A 25,544-nucleotide genomic window follows, 5' to 3' on the forward strand; every position below is an offset into this window, starting at 1 on the left:
CGCAAAATCTGGCGATTTTTCGTAGAGTTAAAACTTGCGCAAAAAGTTGCGCTTTTTTCATAGCGTTAAAACTTGCGCGAAACGTCGCACCTTTTAAGTTTTAACGCTACGAAAAAGGCGCAACTTTTCGCGCAAGTTTTAACGCTACGAAAAAATCGGCAAATTTTGCGCAACTTCGGAATGGCTACGAAAAACTCGTGTTTTTTCGCGCAAATCGTATTGGTAACGAAAAAGTCGTAAAGACGCCGAAAAAATCGCAAAAAATACGAAAAAGTCGCAAAATGTTCGTTTTCAAATCGGAATTTTTCCAATTCGGTTCAGATTCGTGTCTTAGTAAATGTGCCCCATAGTGTCATTTTTACAGCTGCTATCCTACCAAACCAGGATAGATGGTATATGTGCCATATGGTTAGGTCTTTTTTGAGTCTGTCTATTAGCTTAGGGTAGTTGGCATTGTAGTCTTGTCGTGTTCCCCCCCATGTCTTGAGTGGGTTCCCATGATATATTTGGGCTGAGGGTGTTGTGTAGAGTTGATTGAAAATATATATTAATCACTATACCTTGCTGGAGGAAACATTCTGGGGGTCATTTGTAAACACTGGGCAGTAACTTATGCCAACCAATCAGAAGATTGCTATCAGTGTTCAGCCTATAGCTGGCTGAAAAAATTTAACTACTGATTGGTATCTATATGTTACTGCCCAGGTGCAAATATGCCATGTGTTTATAAATAAGCCCCACAGTCTTTTTCCAGTACCCCCATAATAAGGACCATGCGGTCTATAGTGTGTTCTGCATTGTAAGGCTTAAGGATCGTCAGTAGGGATGTCCAAATTCTTTTTTTTCAGATTCGGATAAATACCTAATCAAATTCTAATCCTTATTTGCATATGCAACTGATCAAAATCCCAAGGGAAAGAATGGTCATTTCTTTAGTCATGTGGTATAAAGACACGTGATTTTAAGGGTTTGGTTTTGGTTCAGCCAAGAACATGGATTCGGCCTAGTAGTCAGTAAAACAAAAATTTTAGACCACCTTGCTTGTTGCATTACGCATCAGATGTTGGCAATATGACTTCTAGGGGCACATTTATCAAAGTACGATAAGGTCCAAATTCAAAAAAATCGTATTTTTTCTAACTTATGGAACTGTGCATATTTTCTGCGTTTTTTTCACTAATTTGTGCAACTTTTCATTCTTTGCGACAAAAGTTTCGGATTAATTCAAGCTTCGGTATAGTGACTTTCCTTGGGCCAGGTTGGATCTGCAGAGTGCCATTGAGCCCTATGGGAGACTTTCCTTGGGCCAGGTTGGAGCTGCAGAGTGCCATTGAGCCCTATGGGAGGCTTACCTTGGGCCAGGTTGGAGCTGCAGAGTGCCATTGAGCCCTATGGGAGACTTTCCTTGGGTCAGGTTGGAGCTGCAGAGTGCCATTAAGCCCTATGGGAGACTTTCCTTGGGCCAGGTTGGAGCTGCAGAGTGCCATTGAGCCCTATGGGAGACTTTCCTTGGGCCAGGTTGGAGCTGCAGAGTGCCATTGAGCCCTATGGGAGACTTTCCTTGGGCCAGGTTGGAGCTGCAGAGTGCCATTGAGCCCTATGGGAGACTTTCCTTGGGCCGGGTTGGAGCTGCAGAGTGCCATTGAGCCCTATGGGAGACTTTCCTTGGGCCAGGTTGGAGCTGCAGGGTGCCATTGAGCCCTATGGGAGACTTTCCTTGGGCCAGGTTGGAGCTGCAGAGTGCCATTGAGCCCTATGGGAGACTTTCCTTGGGCCAGGTTGGAGCTGCAGAGTGCCATTGAGCCCTATGGGAGACTTTCCTTGGGCCGGGTTGGAGCTGCAGAGTGCCATTGAGTCCTATGGGAGGCTTCCAAAATCATGCACAGAAGGATCAAAGTCGGAAAGGTTTTCCCGCCATTTACGATCGTTCAGATAAGACAATTTAGTGACTTTTGGATCGCCAATGTGACTATTAGGATTTTTTTGTAAGCATTTTCGTGACATTTCAGATCATCAGAAATTATCATATCTAATCCGAATTTCACCCATTTCGGGATTCAAACTCTTACTTTGATGAATCTGCCCCTTAATGTCTCTAATTTTTTTTAAACTAGCCTATTTATCTGACAGTTCTTGGTCATTATATTGTCAAAGGCCGGATTGCAGGATCTTAGGTTTTATCTTGCTGGTATGTAAAAATTATACAGTACAGTACAGGTATAGGACCCATTATCCAGAATGCTCGGGGCCAAGGCTATTCCGGATAAGGGGTCTTTCCGTAATTTGGATCTCCATACCTCAAGTCTACTAAAAAATTAATAATACATGGTTTTGCATCCAAAGAGGATTAATTATATCTTAGTTGGGATTAATTACAAGGTACTGTTTTATTACTACAAAGAAAAAGCAAATCAGTTTTAAAATTCTGAACCATTTGATTAAAATGGAGTCTATGGGAGAATGAGCTTTCCGTTATTCGGAGCTTTCTGGATAGTGAGTTTCCGGATAACGGATCCCATACCTGTCCATTAATTACAGCACTCTTTGCTATTGCCCATTGCTGGGACATTAAGATATTTTGTGAAGGCAAATAGGGTCCACTGAAAAAATAATTGGTAGCCCACTTTTATATTTTTGAAAATCCTTTGAGGCGGTAAAGAAAAGTTAATAAATAGCTATGGATTAATTAAACTCAGTCTATGACTGCTTGCTGGGTTGATGTGATAAATCTCTGCTTTATGACCCTAAAAAGTCCACGCAATTTAGATTCAATACAGCCAACAAAATCCCACCTCTGCTTATTTTATTACATATATAAAAAATTGTCTCTGATGTACTAAAATGCATTTGGCTTTAGTGCCATAAATTAGGTTTATTTTGCATTTAAATTTCTTCCTCATTATCTTCTTCCTAATAACAAATATAGTCCCCCCGCTGAATGCAAGTGTTATTCTTTCCTTTGCTCTCTGATCAGGAATGCTATAAATTACAGTGCTGTGATTACATTTCCATTGCACCACAATACCTACAGTAAAAGCCCATCTAAATTCATCAGTCTGAAAAGACTTTATATATCTGTCTTTTTTGAATGTCAAAATTATTGTTATACTTTAATAGCAAATCTTCTGTGATTCATGATCAGTAAGTGTTTTTGCTGCATTGGCACCCAGATACCAGCAGTAGGCAATAACTGTGCAGCCAGTCTACTAAATGACACTCTATAGGGTGATACTCACCCCCTCCAAAGAAAGCAGGGTAATTACCACATGCAGTGATGTGCACAGCCGAGGTTGATAATGTTGCAATAATGGCAATACAATATTTTCAAATAAACAGATGGCATGGGTATGCCAATTATCATAAATAATGTAGCCATGTGAGAGGCAAATGTCACGGGACAGCCTTCAGTACACAAACATGGCAGGGTTACACTGGCCCCCTGCTTCTCCGATGCCGCAGTCTGCCACTGTGCATTCGTGTTTGCTCATTGCAGCAGCTATATCTGGCGAAATGAAAGAATAAAATGTAATGAGACAGCACTTAAATCAAATAAAGAGTTTGACAAGCACCATTGCGCTTGTTTAGCCTGAAACTAAAAGGAGTTGATTTAATGTGGTTACAGCACAACAGGCAGTAAAATAGCTTTTATAGGAACATACTGGAAAAATTTTGTTACTCTGTCATCACCTTTTTTTTTTGTCATTTGTGACCAGGGCCAGTGTAAAAAAAAGATGGGGCCCCAGGAAAATCAGAAAGTATGGAATCCCATCCACTTGATAAAAAAATATGAAAAATGAATAATGTCCAACCTTAAGCCCAGGCCAAAGGCTATCAGGGGAATTCTATGAGTGGTGGTTGTGGGATGGCTGCAGGTTGGATAATTCTACATGAACACTAAAAATTGTAGGCATTTATTTTAGAGCCCTTCTAAAGGTGCAGAGCTAATGCCCTCAATGTTCCACCATAAAGCTGGCCCCTGATTTTACCTCATCTTTTAGAAACATCCATTGTACGTAGCTCTTGAACAAATAAAAATATTGGTTAATTATTTTTCCTATGATGCTTAACTATGGATTTCTTAATGTATCTTAAATATCTTATAACTACTGATACTGTGACTGTAATGCAATAATTTTTTTTTTTTCTTCCTAATTTGCCTTTTAATAAAATGTACTTTACACAGGTGTTATCAACCCCCTATCAAAAATAAATATTCTTTACCCCCACAAAAGGTCCAATCCAGTTGAGGTTTCCACTTGACCCAATGCTAACTGTTAAGTAGGTAATATTCCCCATATGTAATTAAATGCATTTGGCTTCCCCAGGTGCAATAACTGGTGGCATAACTTAACTTTACCTGCCTCCTCCCCCTCTCCCAGTAAAAAAAATGCTTTGAGCCCCCCCCACAATGTTAAGTTATTGCAATCCCCTTCCTCCCACATCTGATAGTAAATTGATCAGACAGCATGGGTGAAGGCAGAAAGGAAAGATATGAGCCCTTTCTGGGCAACCCTGTTACCACTGCAGTCGCAGGATCTGCCGATAGGGAGTCATGTCACTAGAACTATGCCACATTGGCCACTAAATGCTTCCTGCCAATTTGTAACTATAGGTGATTAGACTACAAGCAAACTTTGCACATTTTATTACATTTGCCCATTTTTTAAATAGCTGAAAAAATTAATTAACGGTAGAAAACTGATGAATCATTATGTTCTGTCTTTTTTCCTGGACCACTAATAATATGATTCCCTAGAATTAATTTATTAGCACTGATACAGAATTAGCTGTGTATCTGTTTTCTAAGAAGTGCCATTGACCAGCCTCCTGTGTTTCAGACAGCTTGCGAGTGCTTGTTATTCTGTTTACCTTTGCTCTTTATAAATGTTGATTAATTGGTTTTTGAGATTAATAGGAAAACAATTTCTTACATGCATTCTGAACTTATTTGTTTCCTGTAGGTGTTTTTGTCGAGTAATAAACTAAAACCCTTTTCTTATTAGATGATGGAAAATGAATGCAGCAAAACTAAACATGTCCATTAGAAACCAATTTACATGTATTTATTATTTGTTTAATATAACATTTTTTATGGAGTATTTTGGTACTAGACAAAAGTCAACCTCTTGAACCTCCAGTGATTACTCGCTTTAGCCTTCTCTCTGGATAACAAATCTATTACTCTTTTAGTAGTCAATGAAAAGAAATTGAGACATGAATTTCCTGATGGGCTTCCTGTTGAGGTTAACTATACAGTACCTAGTTAATGATTCTGATAACATTAATCATCTTCTAATAACAGAAAATCTCAGTGGGGCATAAATGACTGTGTCTTAAGCGCATTATAACTTCTCATTCAGCTACTGGCATGGGCTCACTTTGTTTTTATGTTCTGGTTTTATCACCCATAACATTTCTATAAATCAACTATGCACACAAATAATTAGTAACTAAAAAGTTATATTTTTGTCAAAAGGTCATTATATTTTATCAAATGGAACAGTTAAAGTACATTGAAAACATTCTAAAACTTATATATGAAATAATGCTTTGAGTTAGGAAAGTAGTTCCCAGAATTCTTATACAGGTATGGGACCTGTTTTCCAGAGTCCATGGGGCCTAGGGTTTTCTAGATAAGGGGCCGTACCATAATTTGGAACTCTGAACCATAAGTCTACTGAAAAATCATTTAAACATTAATTAAGCCCAACAGGAATGCTTTGCCTCCAAGTTGTATTTTAGTTGGGATCAAGTACAAGGTATTGTTTTATTATTACAGAGAAAAAGGAAATCATTTTTAAGAAATTAATTCAGGCTCACAAGTTAGGGGATGGTTAGGGACTGGGAGGGGTGATGTCTATGTGCCTCTCCCCACCCCCTATAAATACACTGCTTCTGAACACAGGCAAGATTTCTTTGAGAGTTATTGCTCAAAAGCAGGATTTAAAACACCCCATATCTAGAAAATCCTGGGTATGAAATCGGTACTGAAAAGCACAAATAAGACAGTTTACTATAATTTTAACATCTATACATGTGGCCTAAGGGTTAACAACAGAAAAAATGTTCCAAAACAGCAGACAATTTGTATATTAAATCAAGGACCAGGAAGCAGAGTTTACATTATGCTGCAGAACAAGGGGTCCTGTTTTCCCTACCCATCTCCGCTTATCATTTTTTAAATTAATTCATGATTCTGAAGCCCATCTGCTTGCTGGGATACTCGGGTCTCCAGTTCACATGAAAGGGCATCACTGCTGTATCTGTTGTTCATGGAGACCATCCACAACATGAACCGGAAATCTGAGCTACATATCTGCAGTACTAAAAGCTCTCTTTGTGTGTTTGTATGTGTATGTATGCACGTGTATGAACATATTTTTACAACAAAACTTCATGTCATCAGAACATTATTATATAGTTTCTATATATACTGTATATATATAGAGAGAGCATCATCCAACTGCATTTACATATATTACACTTATTTTTAGTTGTGAAAAGAAATGGCAAAGATTCACTGGAAACAGCAATAACTTGTAAAATATAGTTTTTGTCCGAGCTTGGACACAGGAACATACCATTGTTTAATAATAATGTTATAGCATCTATTCTTCTTATGGAATCAAATTATACTTTTAAAAATGGTTATTATTAAGACAAACACACACAGCAGGACAATAAGCACTTCAGGGGCCTCTGACAATTAGGTCCAATGCATTTTAAAGCTATTACTGCAACTATTTGACGACTAAACATGTCCTAACAAGGCTTAAGAGGTTATGCAAAAAAAGGCACTAAGTTTGTCCAGGAGCAGTAACCCATTGCAACCAATCAGCAGTTAAAAATTATTGGTCACATGTTTAAAAGCAAACATCTTATTGGTTGCTATGGGTTACTGCTCCTTGACAAACTTAGTGCCTTTTATTATGTATGAGGGATAGATGATTTCAGTATCATGCTTCGGTATGTAGACATAAGATAACCTTTGACTTACTTGGGAGTATGAGATTCATCCACTCGATGCCCTACTTGGAACTCATGGGACTTGCTTCGATGCAGAGATGTGAATCCAGGTATGAGGTGAATGAGTTTTCGGGATGAAGGAGGAGGGGTGCCTGGGGGTTTAAGTTTGTTCTTTCTTCTTACGGGGGGTGTACCAGGAGGCGTCATAGTCGTCACTATGTTAGGTGTTCGTGGTGGGTTATTGTGTGCTGTGTGCCTCTGGCGCGGGGATGGTGGTAATGATCGATGCCCAGTCTCAGAAAGTTGGCACAAGCCTGGGTAGGCTTCAACAGTCAATCTATCAACGTTTGTATACATAGGCCCATGAGCCACTGGCAAATGGCAGTAGTGCTGGATGCATTTAGACTGTACTTTTGGGCTCTGGGAAAGGTGGGTTCGTATCCACTGGGCAGTCTCCTGCTGTGTGACAGGATTATTTTCCTTCCCTGATTCTGTTGCTGGCCACTGGATGGCCCAATCTTGTTTTGAAAGGCTGCTTCCTATAATCAGAGAGGTAAGCAGAGAGGGAGATAAATCCAAATGTGGTTAGACTGTCTATATAAATCATTATTCATAGTCAACTGCAAGAAAGCACAGAACAGCTAAAATGAAAGAGAACATTGTCCCCAAATGACCAATGCTATTTCATATTTGGTGCAAGTTGTAGCCTGAAGAGCATTTTCAATGGACATTGGAAGTCCTAATTTTCATTTTCACACACACCATGCATGCCCTTTCAGCTGTCTTTAACAAAATGTGAAATACTTTTTAATTTAATTCACTTTAAAGGAGAAGGAAAGGCTAGTAAAGAGTTAATCTCAAGCTGCAGGCATACTTTCAGTTGTCTTAATAGTGCCCTTAAGTCTCCCCATATTTCTCCTGTTCAGAAGATCTAAAGCCAAACAGGAAGAAAATATGCTGAGTTGTGTAAAGAAAGTTCCCATAATGCCTCGCTCCTGCACAGACACCGGGACCAAGTGAACATGCTTAGTTAGTTAGACTATGAGTCAGCTTCCTGCTGATTGGCTCAGATCCACATTCCTAAGGGGGGGGAGTGAGTTCTTAGCATTCTTGAGGGAGGGGGGAGCAGGAGAGAGCAGGAAGCAGAAAGCTGTGTGTCTGTGGCACAGGAAAACAGACACAACTAATCTTTTTACAGAGAAGTCAGTGCAGCATTTCTGTGAGTGTTTATGGCTGTATTTACATAGACCTTTCTGATAAAGCTTATTTAGTTTTTACCTTTCCTTCTCCTTTAATTTATGGTTGAATATTATTTCTCACTGGAAAGAAACAGTAACATTATATAGATTAATACATGGAGGGACTACTTTTTTATGGTTCTCACAAAGCAACACTTGTACAGTACACAGGTGAGAGAATTTCAGGCACAGCAGTACCTGTATGAATGTAGCCTTTAGAAAGGGTCAGAGACTTTAGGAGTAGAACAGCAATTACAGTTCAAACTGCAGTCTGTTGTCTTTGGTTCTACGACCAATACACATGGCCCTGGTATGTTTTGCCAGGAGAAAATATTTAAGGAGCCACACATATTCATGCAAGCAACACTAACAACATGCAGGCAGGGAGCTACCAGATTTATTGTGATGACCTGTACATCAATGTTTTAGGGGAGTTAAAACTCCTTCATATGACTTAAATATAAGATTGTCTATGTCAGAGTTTGGCTGCCAAATTGGCTGAGGCAAGCATAGGGGCTGATCCTCGGCATGCATTTATTTATTTCTTTTGTGCGTGGCAGTAGCCAAACAAACAAAAAGGGTGGTTGCCTTTCTCAGCTAAGAGGTCTGCATGTGAACTGATTAGCCCAGGGTCACTTAAGCCTCATAATTTAGTAGCTATATTTGGCAGCATATAATCTTCCAGACAGTGCTGTCCATCTCATTCCATATGGGGGGACCCTTATTCACAATGCTACCTGTATGGAGTCCAGATTTTATTAAAATTATGATCTTATCTAAAGAGTTCAATTAAGATGTTAAACAGTCTGATAGCCATAAAAAAAAACTTTTGGGGGCACACTATTTAGGCAGTCCTGTTCCAAAATATGACCTACTTTAGCTGTATTCAAGCCAGAAACAGCCAATAGCTGGCCTTTATGTAGTCTAAGGCCTGTGGGCCACTTAGAGTTTCACACCAGTGTATCTCAGCTTCCAGGGAAACACCCTATAACTTTCTGTGCCACCTGTCATTCACATCAATAAAAACCACCTCTCTGGGTATTGATAATTTCTCTGCAAGCAGGGAAATGCTGTGTGCCATAGGCCATATGCATTCAACTAAATCCTTCAACTAAAATTTGTGTAACAAATGGTCTCCAAAAATATTTAGTTTAGTTTGGATTAGAAAAAATAGAAAAAGAAAAGAACGTATGTTTCATCATAACCGCTTGCCTCTAGTAATCAACATTTAAACAAACCAAGCCTAACTGATGGAAATGTTTTCTTAATGCCAATTTTTCTTAACAGTGACAGCACCTTGATAGTATATGCACCCCACAGGTGTTTTTTTTTACCCTTACAGATTTCATTTAATTACTTCACAGGGTGAACATAAAGATTTTCTGATCAAAAGTTTATCAAGCATTTCCCATTACCGTATGAGCCTATGGGTTTGAGGATTTGACAGAATCTCTCCATAGGGGAGGTTTTACCTCAGAGGTAGTAACATATGACTTTTTCATTGCAAATAGATGCAGTGTGCTGCAGAGAATTACGGAGAACATCTGTCTCTTAGTCAATGAACATACTTTGTTTCCTAATTTTGGAATGAAATACAAACTGCATTATAGGACTATGGCATTACTAGCACCTTACCTTAGTAAAGCTTATACATTATACACATGTATACATTATACTGAACATGTGTAGGATTAAAATCCATATTAAACCTCTGTCTTGCTTAATGCTTTATGAAACTTCAGAGCTTCTCCCACAAAATCCTGCATTGAAATCCATTTTTTTATCCTGCATCCTGCATTGAAATTCATTTTTTAAAGCAAAAACAGATTTTTTTTTTATTTTGAAATTTTACATGGGGCTAGCCATATTCTTCATTTCCCAGGGTGCCACAGCCATGTGACTTGTGCTCTGATAAGCTTTAGTCTCACTTTACTGCTGAGCTGCAAGTTGGAGTGAAATCACCCCCCCCCCCCCCCCCCCCCCAGCAGCCAATCAGGGAGCAAGATAGCAGCTCCCTGACACCTGTGGTAGATATTAAAACAGTATTCAATAGTAAAAAATCCAAGTCTGGCTCATGTCTCCTTTAGTTACATGGGAGTAGGAGAAACAATAGGTTATCTGAAAGCAGTTCTAATGCACTGAAATGGCGCCTACACACCAATATTACAACTAAAAACAAAATTTGTTGGTTAAAGAATAAAATGTTAAATGGTAGTTTGAAATAGTAGAGTGAATTATTTGTAAACTGTGAAATTTAGAAATAAAAAGTATTTCATGATAATCACAACAGTATTCTTTTAACATGTGAAAAATCATATTATTATGTACCACAACAAGACTATTCATAAATAATTCCCAGTTACAAAATAGGAGTGATCAAAAAACCTTTATAAATTAATCTCTACATATTATGAGTTATTTATATGTTGTGTGAAACCAGTTATTCTGATATATGACATTTACACTTCTAAGGCACACTGGCTTTCTCTTTTTCACCCGCGGCTATCCTCATAGACTAAATGTATTGAGATCCAAATTACAGTAAAATCCCTTATCTGAAAAACACAAGGTCCAAGCATTCCGGATAATACTGTAGATCCTATACCTATATTTCAGAAACTGCTTAAAACAGGAAAAGTAATGTAATTTGCTTTATTTGTCTTCTCTCGATATTCCAACCTACGGGTGGGCGATATTGGGCTAATTCAATTGTTTGGACCTAGGGCCAAACAATCGGATTAAAACAGCGGGCATAGGCGCCACTGGTTTGGGGACCGCATCAACGAGCCGTTGCAGTCCCCGATGAGATGGAAAATTCAAACCTGCCCAATCGAGATCTGCCCAATTTCAGGCCAGATGTCAGTCAGGGAGGCCCATCGGTGTTGCCCATACACAGGCAGATTCCACCCGCAGTTTATGGCAGATCCCAATAAACTCTATGCTACATTTGCAAGACCATTTACATTCTAAAAATGAACTATGCAGTCCTTTCTGCCTTGAGTCAAATCCTTTGTTAAAAACATGAAACCTTCGCAAAATGTGCTAAAAGTTCTCCTTCTCTCTGGAGTTGTACATTTATGACTGAGGAATGAAGTCAGTATAGGAAAGGTATTTTTCATCTCCGGGGTGAAAGCACATTAGCAGATAAGAGAACCGTATTTTATCTTCTGCATGATACTCTCTCCTTCATCCCTTCAGGGAAATGCAGTTATCAAAAGAAACCACGATTAATTACCAGAAGTGCCTCCTGTGGACAAGATCCTCCTACTGCAGTGAGAAGCCTTTAGAAATGCTCAACTGCTGGACTATATATAAGAAATCATTTTCTACTTTCTTTTGATCATCCTTCTTAATTATGTTGAAGTTGAATAGACATGTAAATCTTGTAATGGGATTTTTAAAAAAAAAGGAGAGTTGTTTTTCACGCCGTTAATCAGCTCCTTTGCAGTTATTTTATTTTGGTTAATAAGAGGCAAAATTATTAATCTTTCTCTCTCTCTTCTATTTTTTTTTGCAAAAGTTTTTTTTTCCAACTAAATAGACACCGCTTTTATTTGGTTTTGAAACGGTAGAGGGATATGTTGATTAATAAAGTTGCAGGAAGAAAGAGGCAGAATATATCATCTGCTGGTCTTAATGGCTTTTTTGTCATTTCTTTTTTATACAGAAACGTTTGTCATTACAGTCGAGCTGCTGAATTCTTTAAAGTGAATATCTTTTGAACCTGTGTGAATTCTGCTGGGCGACTTACTTTGAGTAATAAGTGCTTTTATTAGGCTCTTTGATCCATTTGCTTGTGCAAAAATGACCTGCAGTTTGGCTTGATGTTTGCACTTGACTGAAAAAAGGGAATGTTTGCGGCTTTGGGCCTTGGAGAATGATTCAAAAGCCACAAGTTTCCTGCAAAGTTTGGCTTTTTATTAGTTAAAGGACAAGTCAACCGAAAAAATCATTTTTGCCTAATAAAAGAAAACATAATTCTAAGCAACTTTCAATCTACATTCATTACAAACTTGCAATGGTTTTTGACTTATTTGTATACATAACTGCTATTAGGGCAGGGGTTCATGGGGAGATTAGATGCCCTGTCATTTGATGTACTTTTTACTACAGGACCATAGCAACATGACTGTTAGGATGAACCCACTATGTAGGATTACTAATCCCATGCATTGAAAAACCGAATAATCGCTCATGCATGGAAAGTTAACAAATAAGACTAGGTAGACTTTGTTGGCGGAGACTCTATTACATTATATGTGGTCATAAGTAATATTGGCAAGAAGCTCTCCCCACCCTGGTGTTCAGTTTTAGAACTTTATCAAAGGAGTTGATAGATTGTTGGATGGGAGCTGATCAGATCCAGATCCTTCAGTTTCTGTGGAGAGGCAAGCAGATGGGAGCCTATATACTGGGTAACCCGGAGTATAACGGTAAATGGCCAAACCAAGATGGGAAGCCATGATAAGTGAATGCAAAGCTTTAATTAAGGCAAAAGGAAAACAAAAGTAAATATACAGGTACAATAAGAGGGTAATTATTTGCTATGTGAACAGTGTAATATAGAAATAAAAAGTGCACCCTAAAAATCATGACAGCATCGCTTTAATAAGTTAGTGAAGTACAAAAGCAAGAAAGGCAAAGCAATGTTTTTGTTTTCTTTTTTCATCAGAAAGGCAGAGTTTGGAAATGACAAAAAAAATCTGCAGAGTTAAAATCCAGTTCGCTAAAATAGAAACCTGAATATGAGATTGCCAGCTATAGTACTCCAGACCACATTTGCCACCTCAAATTTCATTTGTGAAAATTGATATATAAGAAGGCACACTAATTACGAATCACTTCTTTATTAGAGACTCTTTGTGGAAAAACATAAAATATATCATAGCCTGAAAAGGGCCAGTACACATTTGTTTAACAGCAGCACAACAAACAGGTATTGTTTTGAACATATACTCTGCTTAGATTGCAGCCTTTGTCAAAATTTGAAGGGAAGTTTATTATACAATGGACTGCTATAGTGTTTATCTCCCTCCCCATTCTCTCACAACTGTTCACAAGAACCAAAAGAGGATGAAAAGTCAAAGATGTTTTCATCTCAGTCTTTGTCCTGTTTAGTGCAATATAGATATGGCAATTAAAAATATTAAAACAACAGGAACAGGCAACATTTGTTTTCTGAATAAACATTATTCACTGGACTTATTCACTGAAAAAGAGGGACCACAACCCATTTAATACTGTTAGATACTTATAAGTAGTAAATAAACATACAGTTATGGGACCTGTTATCCAGAATGCTCGGGACGTGGGGTTATCTGGATAAGTGACTTTTCCGTAATTTGGATCTCCATTCCTTAAGTCTACTAAAAAATCATTTAAACATTAATTATACCCAATAGGATTGTTTTGCCACTAATACAGATCAACTGTATTGATTAATTGTCTCTTAGTTTGGATCAAGCTCAACCACTTGACCAAATAACAGCCCCAGGTTCCCTTTGTGCTCAGCATCAATAGGAGCACTACACTTGCACCTAAAAAATCAGATACAGACATCACTTGTACAGCAAACACCAGAAATGGCATCAGGTGGACTTCTGTGCAATTGCCCCTGAATGTGATGAAAAGCATGTTGCCGTAATTTTAGCAACATGTCCCTGAATTTTCAAATAATCTGGTCACCCTATTACAGAATCTATTTCAGATTCTGTGTTACTATCAGCTCAACATCAGGAGCTACTTCCTAGTCTAGTGTGAAGCTCTGCCCCCTTTTCTTTGTTGAGTTCTCCTTGTCTCTCTGACAGTGAAGATGGTCAAAGAGGTATCTACTGCACATGCTGCTGCCTCTACTCCAATGGAAATCAATCAGGCATGTGCGGTAGGCACCGTTTTGACCATCTTCAAATTTAGAGAGGGAAGGAGAGCTCAACAAAGAATAGGGGCAGAGCTTCATACTAGACTAGGAAGTTGAGCTGCTTATGGTACAGAATCTACATGAGACTGAGTGCAGGGAGAAAGGTATGTTCTTCTGGGGACTGTATAGAGTTATTTTAGAGACAGAAAAAAAGGTTTATAATTCTTTAAAATATATGGTACTCATCATAAAAACCATCAGGCCTATCAGTAAAATACTAAACAGTTAATATATAGAATATTACGTTTAGAAAGTTGGGTGCATGTTTTTTGTTAAACACGAATATTTCTTGATCAACTGTAATAGGATAAGGCAGGGCTACAGAATGTCTGAATGATGAATGGCCCAGGGTGTAACAGTTAATATGAAATCAGACACAACACTGAGAAAATAGACCATTAGTAATCAGTATCGAAAGAAAAAGTAGCAAACAACAGGTGACCTTCATCAGGCTTGACATTATACTGAATGAAGGCAAAGAAAAGGGCATACCAATGTGTTAAATATTGCTTTTATGGTTACTGCAAATGAGTCTTAACACCTCCACAAACATACTGGACTACTGATGAATAATGGCTATGCCAATATGACAGAGAACATTCATTTTATAGCTTGGCTGCTGAAGCCAGCATGCACCTTTGCACTAAAACTTAAAACCCTATTATTAACATGTACTTTAGGCTAGTGGGTGAGTAAAAAAAATATTTATCTTATGAACAGTTGGACATGTCCTTAAAAATTACAATCTTGTATTAGATTTGAATATTATCTACAGCTCTGACACTAAAATGTTTTAAACTTAACTTTAAAAGTATTGCTAGGTACATAGGCAAAGAGTGCCTGTTATCATCATGATTTCATGGCTATTTGCAGTGCTTTCCATCATTGAATACTGTAAGTAAACTTATAATCAGTGGCCATGGGTTGCTTTCATACCTGCATTGGTGGTAAGATACCAGAGGGTTTTTTCACTAAAGTGCGATAAAACAAGCGCTATTTATAGCATGCGTTAAAAATTTTATTGCGCTGCATTTTTCGCGTCTTAACGCACGATTCATTCAGGATATGTGTTAATTTAGACGCGATACTGTTTGCATTATTTAAGTCGCGAAGACTATTTTCGTGCGGTATTTGACACATCGCGCGCTAATTAAGCAGCGCGCTACTTGTCGCACGCGCTAATTAACGCACGTGCGCTACTTATCGCGCGCACGCCATATTAGCCATATACACCAATACGTTCATTAAACTATTTTTTGAAAATGACCATTTCCCTGGAAACTGGAGGCTGCATTACTCTAAGGCCAACACATACTTGAATAAATCACACTGCAAAGTCCTTTTTGTTTCCAAAAGCTCATGAACTGTACTTTTCTATAATTACCGCCTGCCCCAAGTAGGTGTTAATTTTCGCACAGACTAATGCGATATTTAGCGCGTCTAAGTGTTTGTGAATCATGCGTTAGTATTATTTCAGAATAAATGCAATGCAGTAAAATTAACGCATTCGGTTGTGTGCTATTTAACGCACGCAATATGCGACTTAACGCATGCGATAATACCTTGGCGAATCGTGCATTTTTTCGCAACAATTTTAACGCAAAAAAGCATGTGATAAGCGTTATCGCACTTTAGTGAATCAACCCTCAGGTGTTCAATTAGCCAATGAGAACTGCAACTGTATAAGCTGTTTCCTCCCTGGATGTTTTGATTGATTTGTTGGTATTTAGATTAACCCACTGCAAACTGGTGCTCACCAAAAACCCATTGATAGTGTAGTGCTATCTCTATCATGGGCCTCCTAATATCTCCTGAGGTTGGTATACAGTAGAGCACAGGTTACACTCAGACCTTTAAAGAATAATATATAGAATAATATATGATGCTTAAAAAAGTAAGGTACTTTTAGTACTTAACTGTGCAATAACAGTTTAACAGCAGGGTAAGCAAAGCCTATATACTAGAGCAGTTTGTAAGCACAAAGTTACTAACAATGTTAAGGTACTGCAATTCTTTTGTTGGCACTACATGTTTCAAGCAAGCCAGCTCTTTTTTCGACACTTAAAACATTTGACAAGATACTTTAGCCGTGCTATAAGGTTTAGGGGTGTATTTAAAGAGTTGGTATCTTTTGGAAGTACATCAGCAGAAAAAAACACCTTTATGTATTATATTAGCTTAATTCTAAGTCCCTAGATATCAGTGTTGCATAGAAAGAACTTTCAAGTACTCTGTGTGTTAGATGCATTAAGAAAATCACCTAGAAAAAATGAAAAGAGATTTGTTTTTCAGATACTTTGGCATTTACAATAGACAGTGCAAAACCCTGGATCTGCATTAATACCCTTGAAAATAAAACCATATATCTATATTTACATAATATTGGTCCAATTAGTGAAAAGGAAAGCACAGGAACACTTTAGAATCAAACAAGGATGTGGGGAAAAGTTTAATAAACTAGGGGAGAATATATAGTACAGGTATAGGACCCGTTATCCAGAATGCTCAGGACCAAGGGTATTCCAGATCCAAACCCTGGATCTGCATTAATACCCTTGAAAATAAAACCATATATCTATATTTACATAATATTGGTCCAATTAGTGAAAAGGAAAGCACAGGAACACTGTAGAATCAAACAAGGATGTGGGGAAAAGTTTAATAAACTAGGGGAGAATATATAGTACAGGTATAGGACCCGTTATCCAGAATGCTCAGGACCAAGGGTATTTGGTAATTTGGATCTCCATACCTTAAGTCTACTAAAAAATCAATAAAACATTAATTAATCCCAATAGGATTGTTTTGCAAGGTACTGTTTTATTACTACAAGGAAAAAGGAAATCAGTTTTTAAATTCTAAATTATTTGATTAAAATGGAGTCTATGGGAGACAGGCTTCCCGTAATTCAGAGCTTTCTGGATAATGGGTTTCCGGATAAGGAATCCCATACCTGTACATGTATAGGATCTATTATCCAGAATCCTTGGAACCAGGGGTTTTTAGATAGGTATCTTTCTGTAATTTGGATCTACTAAAATATCATTATATAAACCCAATAGAATTGTCTTTAATAATGTCTTCAAATCTGAAATTATAACTTAAAGTTACATTTACAAAGTTACATTTACAAAATTATTCATGTTTTTGTAAATTTTTGCACTGACTTTGTAAACACCCAAGCAAATATAATTTCTATTTCATTTTACTTTTCAAATATATGTACACTAAATTGTCCAATAAACATAATGCACCGATTTGTCTATTTTTAACAGAATTTAAAATTCTCGGCACATAAATGTCTTGGCTATGTACAATGGTCGCTGTGAAAAAAACTGACAGAAGGGTTGGCAGGTATTCTCACCTTCCACCCTTAGCTCAGGCAATGTCAGTCAAAATGTCTTTCTTGACAAGACGCATCTTCTCTCTTACCAGTGATTGCCTCTGTTACCAATCAAGCCCTGGGATCTGTGACCCAGAAACCAGTACACATTCATAGGTCTTTTTTGTTTCTTTTTGTTAAGGAGGGTGAGACACTTGGTTCAGATTCATCAGCTTCTCCAAGACAGCAAAGAAACACTTTCATTTTATTTGCAGCCTGCCTCAGACTTTAGTATCTTTCAGTTGGCTTATGGATATTTCTTTTTCATTTTCATTTCTATTCATCTCTTTTAGTGCAACAAATTTGTTTAGTAAGACAACAAAGAATGTCTTGAAAGTGCTAAACTAAACATTTTTAATCAAATATATATTATATATAACTTGGGTCTTGTCATATTTGGCCCTTATGAAGGTCCTGTCTATATGGCCCTATTTATATTATCCTAACTTTAATGAAGTGTTAATATGTGCAGCAAAGGGGAGAAAAGAATAGGCAGATAAACAAGTTAATTGGCTGAAATCTCCCTGGTGTTCAAAAGACTAGGAGAAAAGATTATTAAAACTGACCAGATATTAATCGGGCAGATGTGAAAATCAGTAAGTTAACATAGCCCTCATTCCGTGGGTCTCAGTAGGCCCCAGTGGATAATCCGATCCACCTTTAGACTAGGTATTCAGGTGTGAGTACAGACCAAAAACAGAACAGGCAGACAGAACAAGGAATTAGTAACCTGCAAAATTTAAAGCAAAGTTTATCAGATTTCTAAAACTTCTTCTCTATTCTTAGTAGTTCTTGGTTTAGTATGTTTCCATTAACACTTATGCATGCACTGTGTCTTTCATGTGTCCTAATAAATTGAGTAGCAGGGCTTTTATAACTGGCTGCTATTACTAGAAAAGCATTAGGCAGCCAAGGGTCTGTGCCTAGTGTGGCAGCTTTAGAGGAGCAATTAAATCAATTAGGGTGTGCTACACAGTGGAAAAACAGCTTCTTGTAGCCCCAGGTGCACACTGTGCCCTCTGCCCGGGTAAATCAATATAGGTGATGAAAACAGCAGCACTCTGGTTATTTAGAAAAATAGTGACTTTACTTAAGTGCAAAAAGGCAACGTTTCAGGCTTCAATCCAGCCCTTTATCAAGCCTGACGCTGAGGCTGGACAGGCTTGATAAAGGGCTGGATTGAAGCCCAAAACTTTGCCTTTTTGCACTTAAGTAAAGTCACTCAGGTGCTTACATAATAAAAAATGTTATTTTTAAAAATGAGAAACATGTTTTTTACAAAGCAAATGAGTTAATTGAGCTTTTCCAGCAGAAGTCTGTATGTATTGCTAAAAATGCTTCCTATGAGAATAGCACTCAATAGTAAAACACCCAAGTCTGGTTCATGACTCCTTCAGTTACATTGAGTAGTATAAACAATAGCATATTTAAAGCAGTTCTAATGTGTAGCGCTGGCTCCTTCTGAAAGCTCAGGCACAATGCACTGGGATGGCGCCTACACACTAATATTACAACTAAAAAAAAGATACATTTGTTGGTTCAAGAATAAAATCGTAAATGGTGGAATGAATTAATTGCAATTTACATTGTTCTTTTTCATTGTACATTGTTCCTTCATCTTTTTAAGCACTGAACTAATACTAACAGTTATTTGTGGATTCAGAACATGTGAGTCCTTGGCAAAATAATCCATTGACAAATCCTTAATGGCAGATCATATTTTTGTCCTGACTTTAAATGGCTAATTACTCATCACACTCTAGTCACAGGCCATTAGCTTCTAAGTCTCTTGCTGCCTGCATTCAACATAAAGTTCCAAGCCCAGCGCTCTGAGGCTCCCTCTTGTTCATTTCAGTGAGTTTATATCAGTTTCCTGATCAGCCTGTACCAGCAAAAGTCTCTGCCATTTTCTGATATTAAAAACACAGACAAGCAACAGACTGGGACTGAATGTGACAAACTATAAGCTCTTAGTGGATGGAATGTGTATGAGCTTTGCACAACCAAACAATAGCAACATCTGATGAAATATAGTTATTTGGGGCTTATGTCACATCCTTTTATTAATAGCCAGGGAGGTAAACAGAATTCACAACAGCTGTTATTAATGAAGAAAAACTGTAGAGAGGACAAACTGATGTGTATAGAATAGACAGACATCGGCTGTCAGGTACTATGCCTCTAATGATTTTATGTACTGAACAGAAAAATGTGCACAGGGTATAAATACAGAGGAAGCATTCCATGCAACTGATAGGGAGCCCAGAATTTACAGGGGACCAATGTGGTAGGACAATGACTATTAAGCAGTTTTAATATATGTTTATATATTATTTAGAGTGGCTCTAAAATGATCCTGCTGTGGAGCCAGCAACCTCTGGTAGCAACATTAATTGTGTATATACTTTTAGGGGGTAATTCCTTTTAATTACCAGAACCCACACTAAACCACGTGAAGTAGAACAAGATGCTAGGAGTTGTGAAATAACTGTAACTTTATTCCTTTCAGGGACCAAGATGTTAACACACACCAGCCAATAACTATTCACAAAAAGTCACACAGATCTTAACACCCAGGCATCACAAGGTAGTGCAGTGCTCATGACCCTTTAAAGTGTTCCCTCTCCCATCACTGCCACCAAACTCCAGTATGACTCTAAGAAACCTTTGCAGGGCTAAACCCGGAACAGACTTGCCAGGCACTTCTGATGGGCCCAACACTTTCTCAGTGTCCTTCACACTGTTACTCAACTTGGATGGGTACTTGCTGGGAAGTTCCACTCACTCTATGGTGGGGCTTTTAGCTGCCCAAACTCACCGGCCTGAACTATCTCACATTACTAAGTGCTATAACACAGCTATCCTGTGCTGGCTAAACCTTTCCTTACTCAGTCTGGTGCTGGATGTAGTCCTTCTCCCACATGTGGCTTTTCCGTATATGTTCTTCTCAAGTCTACTTTTATACCTAAAAATTCCTAAACTTTTCCCGCTTCTCTCTAACTCCCTCTGATGCCAAGACACTAAAATTACTACTAAGACTGATCTAAACTAACTCAACACTACCATCTAGTAGCCAAACATAACAATTACCCCAAATAACTGCTGAACGCCTTTAACCGCCTTTAACTTTTTCAACATGTTCCCCTGGATAAAAATGTTCATCTCCCCACTCCAGCAAACCCCCAACACTTAGCAAGGCACTTCAAGCAGTAGCAAACTATCAACACTATTGGGCTGCTAGTATAAAGTAAGGTTAGCTTCAGTCTCTGTTTCAGGGGGACTAACCCTGTTTAAGATTCCCTGGTGCCATGGAAAATTGACCCCTTGTTGTGTATTGTCTCTTAATGTGTGATCACTAGATGGCGCTGTTACATGTACAAAACTGAGATGTGTCATCCGGTTCTGCTAATAATTGTTTCCCCTAGCATTGCCTGTCTATCCTTTCCTTCCTCCCAACTTGTTGGCAGTTCAGCCATGTTTTGTTCTAAGTAAAGTTGTTCCACTACCAGCTGCTGTGAGCCTCTTTTATAATACTGTGTCCAGAATACAACACTGGCGACGAGGATTGGGATTAATGCATGAAAAAAAATCTACAAGAGTCAGTGAGTAAACAGAAACCTTGAGACCTTATTGCTCCATAATGGGGTCCCTGGGCCACATAGAAGAGTTTGATATTGCCAGGCCATCCTCCTGGGATTCCTATGCAGAGAGATTGCATTTCTTTCTAGAAGCAAATAATGTGACAAACCCTATGCAGAGACGTGCAGTGCTGCTGAGTGTCATAGGCTCAAAGATTGTGCGCTCTCTGGTGTCCCCCACTAAACCCAGTGACTGCTCATTTGAGGAAATTATTAAGCAACTTAAAAATCATTTTGCACCCACCATATCTGAGACTGTTAAGAGGTTCCACTTTAACAGACGCAGCCAGCAGCCAGATGAGAGTATTGCTGCTTACATAGCAGAGCTGCGCAGATTGGCAGAAAGTTGTAATTTTGGCAGCAGTTTGGAATCCTTGCTAAGGGACCGTCTTGTGTGTGGGGTCAGGGATGCAGCACTGCAAAGAAGGCTGCTAGCAAAGCACAACCTAACCTTTGCTTTGGCCCAGGAGGAAGCACTTGCTTATGAGGCTGCATCTGTGCATTCCAAGGAAATACAGGCCTCACCCAGTTCAGTTATTGCACCGGAGCTGCATCAAGTGTATAACAAGCCTGATGTTAAACTGCAGCCTGCATTAGCACAAATATCAGATCCAGCTAAAGTAATATGCCATAGTTGTGGGGGAGGTCACCTGCGTGGCAACTGTTGTTTCCAAAATGCTGTGTGTCACAAATGCAAGCGTCGTGGCCACATACAGAGAGTATGCCGCCAAGCTGATAATCTACAGAGACCCAAGCAAGCCAGAGCAAATCTATCTGGGAATGCAACCCATATAGTGAAAATTCAAAATGACACCACTGAGAAAGAGGCAGATACAGGTATCTATGTCTCTGAAATAATAAATAGTGTTGAAAATCAGCCAATGTGCAAAAAGAAATACACTGATGTAATACTACAAGGATCTAAGTGTAGAATGGAGGTAGATACAGGCTGTGACTATTCCTTAATTTCAGAGGAAACCTTCCATGCATTATGGCCCACTAATTGCCCACCTATTTTACCATGTGACGTTAGACTTGTGGATTACAATAAAAAGCCTGTGGATGTTGTGGGTGCATGTTTTGTTAAAGTCCTCTATGAAAAAGACAGAGGAAAACTACGCCTCATCATTACTAAAGGAAAAAGAGCAAGTTTATTAGGAGTAGAGTGGTTTGAACCCCTGGGCATTCAGTTAACCGGAGTAAATTATGCAACAGCAGACTCTTTGCAAGCAGTCATCAAAGACTTTAGCAGTGTTTTTGAAGAAGGCCTGGGTAAATTTAAGGGCTCACCAATATCATTCCTACTGGATCCCAAAGTTGTCCCAATACGCATGAAGCCACGGCCTGTACCATTTGCTCTCCATTCAAAAATAGATGACGAAATAGATCGCTTAGTGCAACAAGGAGCACTAATTCCAGTAACCCACCCAACTTGGGCCACCCCAATAGTGCCTGTACTGAAGCCAAATGGAGAAGTGAGGATATGTGCTGACTATAAACGCACAATCAACAAGGCATTACAAGAACATCCATATCAAATTCCTGCTGTCAATCAAATTCTCAGCACCTTGGCTAAGGGGAAGTTATTTGCCAAACTTGATTTAGCGCAAGCATACCAGCAGTTGCCAGTGGATGATGCAGCTGCTGATGCACAAACAATTATCACACACAAAGGAGCATTTAAAGCTACTAGATTGCAGTTTGGCGTTTGCATTGCACCAGGCGTATTCCAGAAATTGATGGATGACCTTCTTTCCAGCCTGCCAGGGGTGGTGCCATATTTTGACGATGTCCTCATTGGAGCAGACTCTGTGGAATCATTAACTGAAAGGGTGAGAGCAGTATTAAAGCGATTTTCAGATGCTGGATTAAAACTTAAGAAAGAAATATGTGTTTTTGGGGTACCAAGTGTTGAGTTCCTTGGATACAAAGTTGATACACATGGAATACATCCAACTGATACAAAAGTGAAAGCCATTCATGAAGCTCCAATTCCCAAAAATAAACAGGAGCTGCAAGCATTTCTTGGCCTATTAAATTTCTACCATTCCTTCTTGAAAGACAAAGCTTCTGTGGCTGAGCCACTGCACTGACTACTGGATAAAAATGCTACCTGGAAGTGGTCAGCCCTGCATGAGCAGGCATTTAGTGATGCCAAGAGACTCTTATAATCAGACAGTGTGTTAGTACATTATGATTTGAATAAACCTCTTACCCTGACATGTGATGCTTCTCCCTATGGAATAGGAGCGGTTTTAAGTCATACTGTAAGTGGTGGTCGTGAGGCTCCAATTGCATTCTATTCACGGACCATGAGTACCACAGAAAGGAATTATGCTCAGATTGATAAGGAAGCTCTAGCCATTGTGGCAGGTGTAAAAAAATTCCATGAGTACTTGTATGGCAGAGGTTTTGCTATTATTACTGACCATAAGCCGTTGTTGGGACTTTTAAAGAATAATGGGCCTACTGCACAGATAATTTCTCCACGCATGCTAAGATGGGCAAGCTGAGCGAATGGTCCAGACTACAAAGGATGCCTTAAAAAGGATAATTGATGGTGACTGGAATTATAGACTGGCAAAATTTCTGTTGCAGCAGCATATAACTCCTTCTACTAGCACTGGCTGCAGCCCTGCAGAACTTTTGATGAACCGACGTCTTAAAACCTGTTTGGACAGACTGCATCCTGACCTGGCTTCGGATTTACAAAATAAACAAGAAGATCAATTAGATAAGAATAAGAATGCACAGACCTCCACAGTGAGGATGTTTGAAGCAGGTAATAGTGTGTATGCCAGAAATTATGCAATGGGACCAAAATGGATACCAGCAGTCATTGTTGAAGCCACGGGCCCTGTCTCATACAAGGTTAAGATTGCGGATGGCCGTGTTATTCGAAGACATGTTGATCAGCTGCGGAGCAGACTAGGGGACAATGCTTGTCCTAACACTGAGGGTAACCATGGCCAGTCTGGATTGCAAAGTGACTTAACTCCTCTAGCTTTTCCAGAGGAAGAGATTCCTGCAGCTGAACAAATGAGGGTACCCGAAAACACTGAGGCCAATCTACAAGGAGAGGTTATCAGTGTCCCACTGGAGCGGCCCCGAAGGGCAATTCAAAAGCCCCGCTACCTAGAGGATTATGTTATCTAGGAGGGGAGGGGTGTTGTGTATTGTCTGTTAATGTGTGATCACTAGATGGCGCTGTTACATGTACAAAACTGAGATGTGTCATCCGGTTCTGCTAATAATTGTTTCCCCTAGCATTGCCTGTCTATCCTTTCCTTCCTCCCAACTTGTTGGCAGTTCAGCCATGTTTTGTTCTAAGTAAAGTTGTTCTACTACCAGCTGCTGTGAGCCTCTTTTATAATACTGTGTCCAGAATACAACACCCCTGCAAGCATCCCGCCTCTGAAAGCTGTCCCTGGATGTCCCATGGCAACAGAGCTGCCCCTAGCTGCTGGGTTGCTATTCCAGGACAGGAGGAAAAAGTGATCTTTTGTCCCCTGACCCCCTTCGAACCACCCATGTCCTCCCACCTTTGCCTTATAAACGACGCCAGCTTTTGTGCTGCTAAAGGAAGGAATATGTATGAAATCATTTTGGAGCTTTGCGTGCACCGCAGCCCCTTCTTATCCTGGGATTACAGTTTGGAAATCCTGGTAACTTTAGTATAAATAGTTCTCTCCTAATTTATAAGTGCACAATTCCCAGTTATAAGGAATGGATATTTGCTGCCCCTTATATAGTGTTGCATGAGGCAAGGTTCTCACCCTGCCTCATAGCAAACACACCCCAACAGCCAGCAAAACTATGTACATTCTAATTATCTTCCATGAATTCTCCATACATGGAGAAAACTTGTGATCTGATTTTCATTCTTGACATAATAGAGGGCAGTGGTAATGGAATCCTCTATCCATCTCTGCTTTGCAAACTGCTTACAAACGTGCAGTCAAGGCAAACCCATAAAGATATATTTATTTGAGTGTGGGAGGCCATTAATTTTGATAATAGAATAGAGTTTCACCTCAGGATCAAGCGCAGAGTGATAATATCCATATATCTAAATTATTCTGCTAAAGCTTAATTGATATGTAAGAATATAACTAGTGATAAGCGGCCTTTCAGCCTTCTCCACTCCCGTTAATCAGAGCCATTGCTGTGAATAAATAGCTAGGGAAATTAAGCAAAGTTAATTAATGATTTAATACACAGAAGTAAATTAAAAAAGGTTAATATTGCACCTATTACTAGCTTAGCAGTATAAATCTTCAGATCTCTATGGAGCAGTTCAAGCATTTGTCAGATTGGCAAAAAATTGCCTACAATGCAGACAAATTCAAACATTTTGGGTTATAAATTTACTTCTTACCAATAACAATTAAAGTGATGTGATT

General features: G+C 38.9%; 1 protein-coding gene across 3 annotated transcripts in view; it reads right to left on the reverse strand.

The window, feature by feature from the left end:
• Window positions 1–25,544, reverse strand: part of ksr2 (kinase suppressor of ras 2) — a 184,351-nt gene that overhangs the window by 89,815 nt on the left and 68,992 nt on the right. For all 3 annotated transcript variants that reach the window (XM_031892817.1, XM_031892826.1, XM_018090607.2), the window contains one exon: window positions 6,998–7,505. In XM_031892817.1, the coding sequence (XP_031748677.1) occupies window positions 6,998–7,505 (508 nt within the window). The remainder of the gene's footprint in view (window positions 1–6,997; window positions 7,506–25,544) is intronic.

Source organism: Xenopus tropicalis, chromosome 1, assembly GCF_000004195.4.
Source record: "Xenopus tropicalis strain Nigerian chromosome 1, UCB_Xtro_10.0, whole genome shotgun sequence".
NCBI lineage: Eukaryota > Metazoa > Chordata > Amphibia > Anura > Pipidae > Xenopus > Xenopus tropicalis.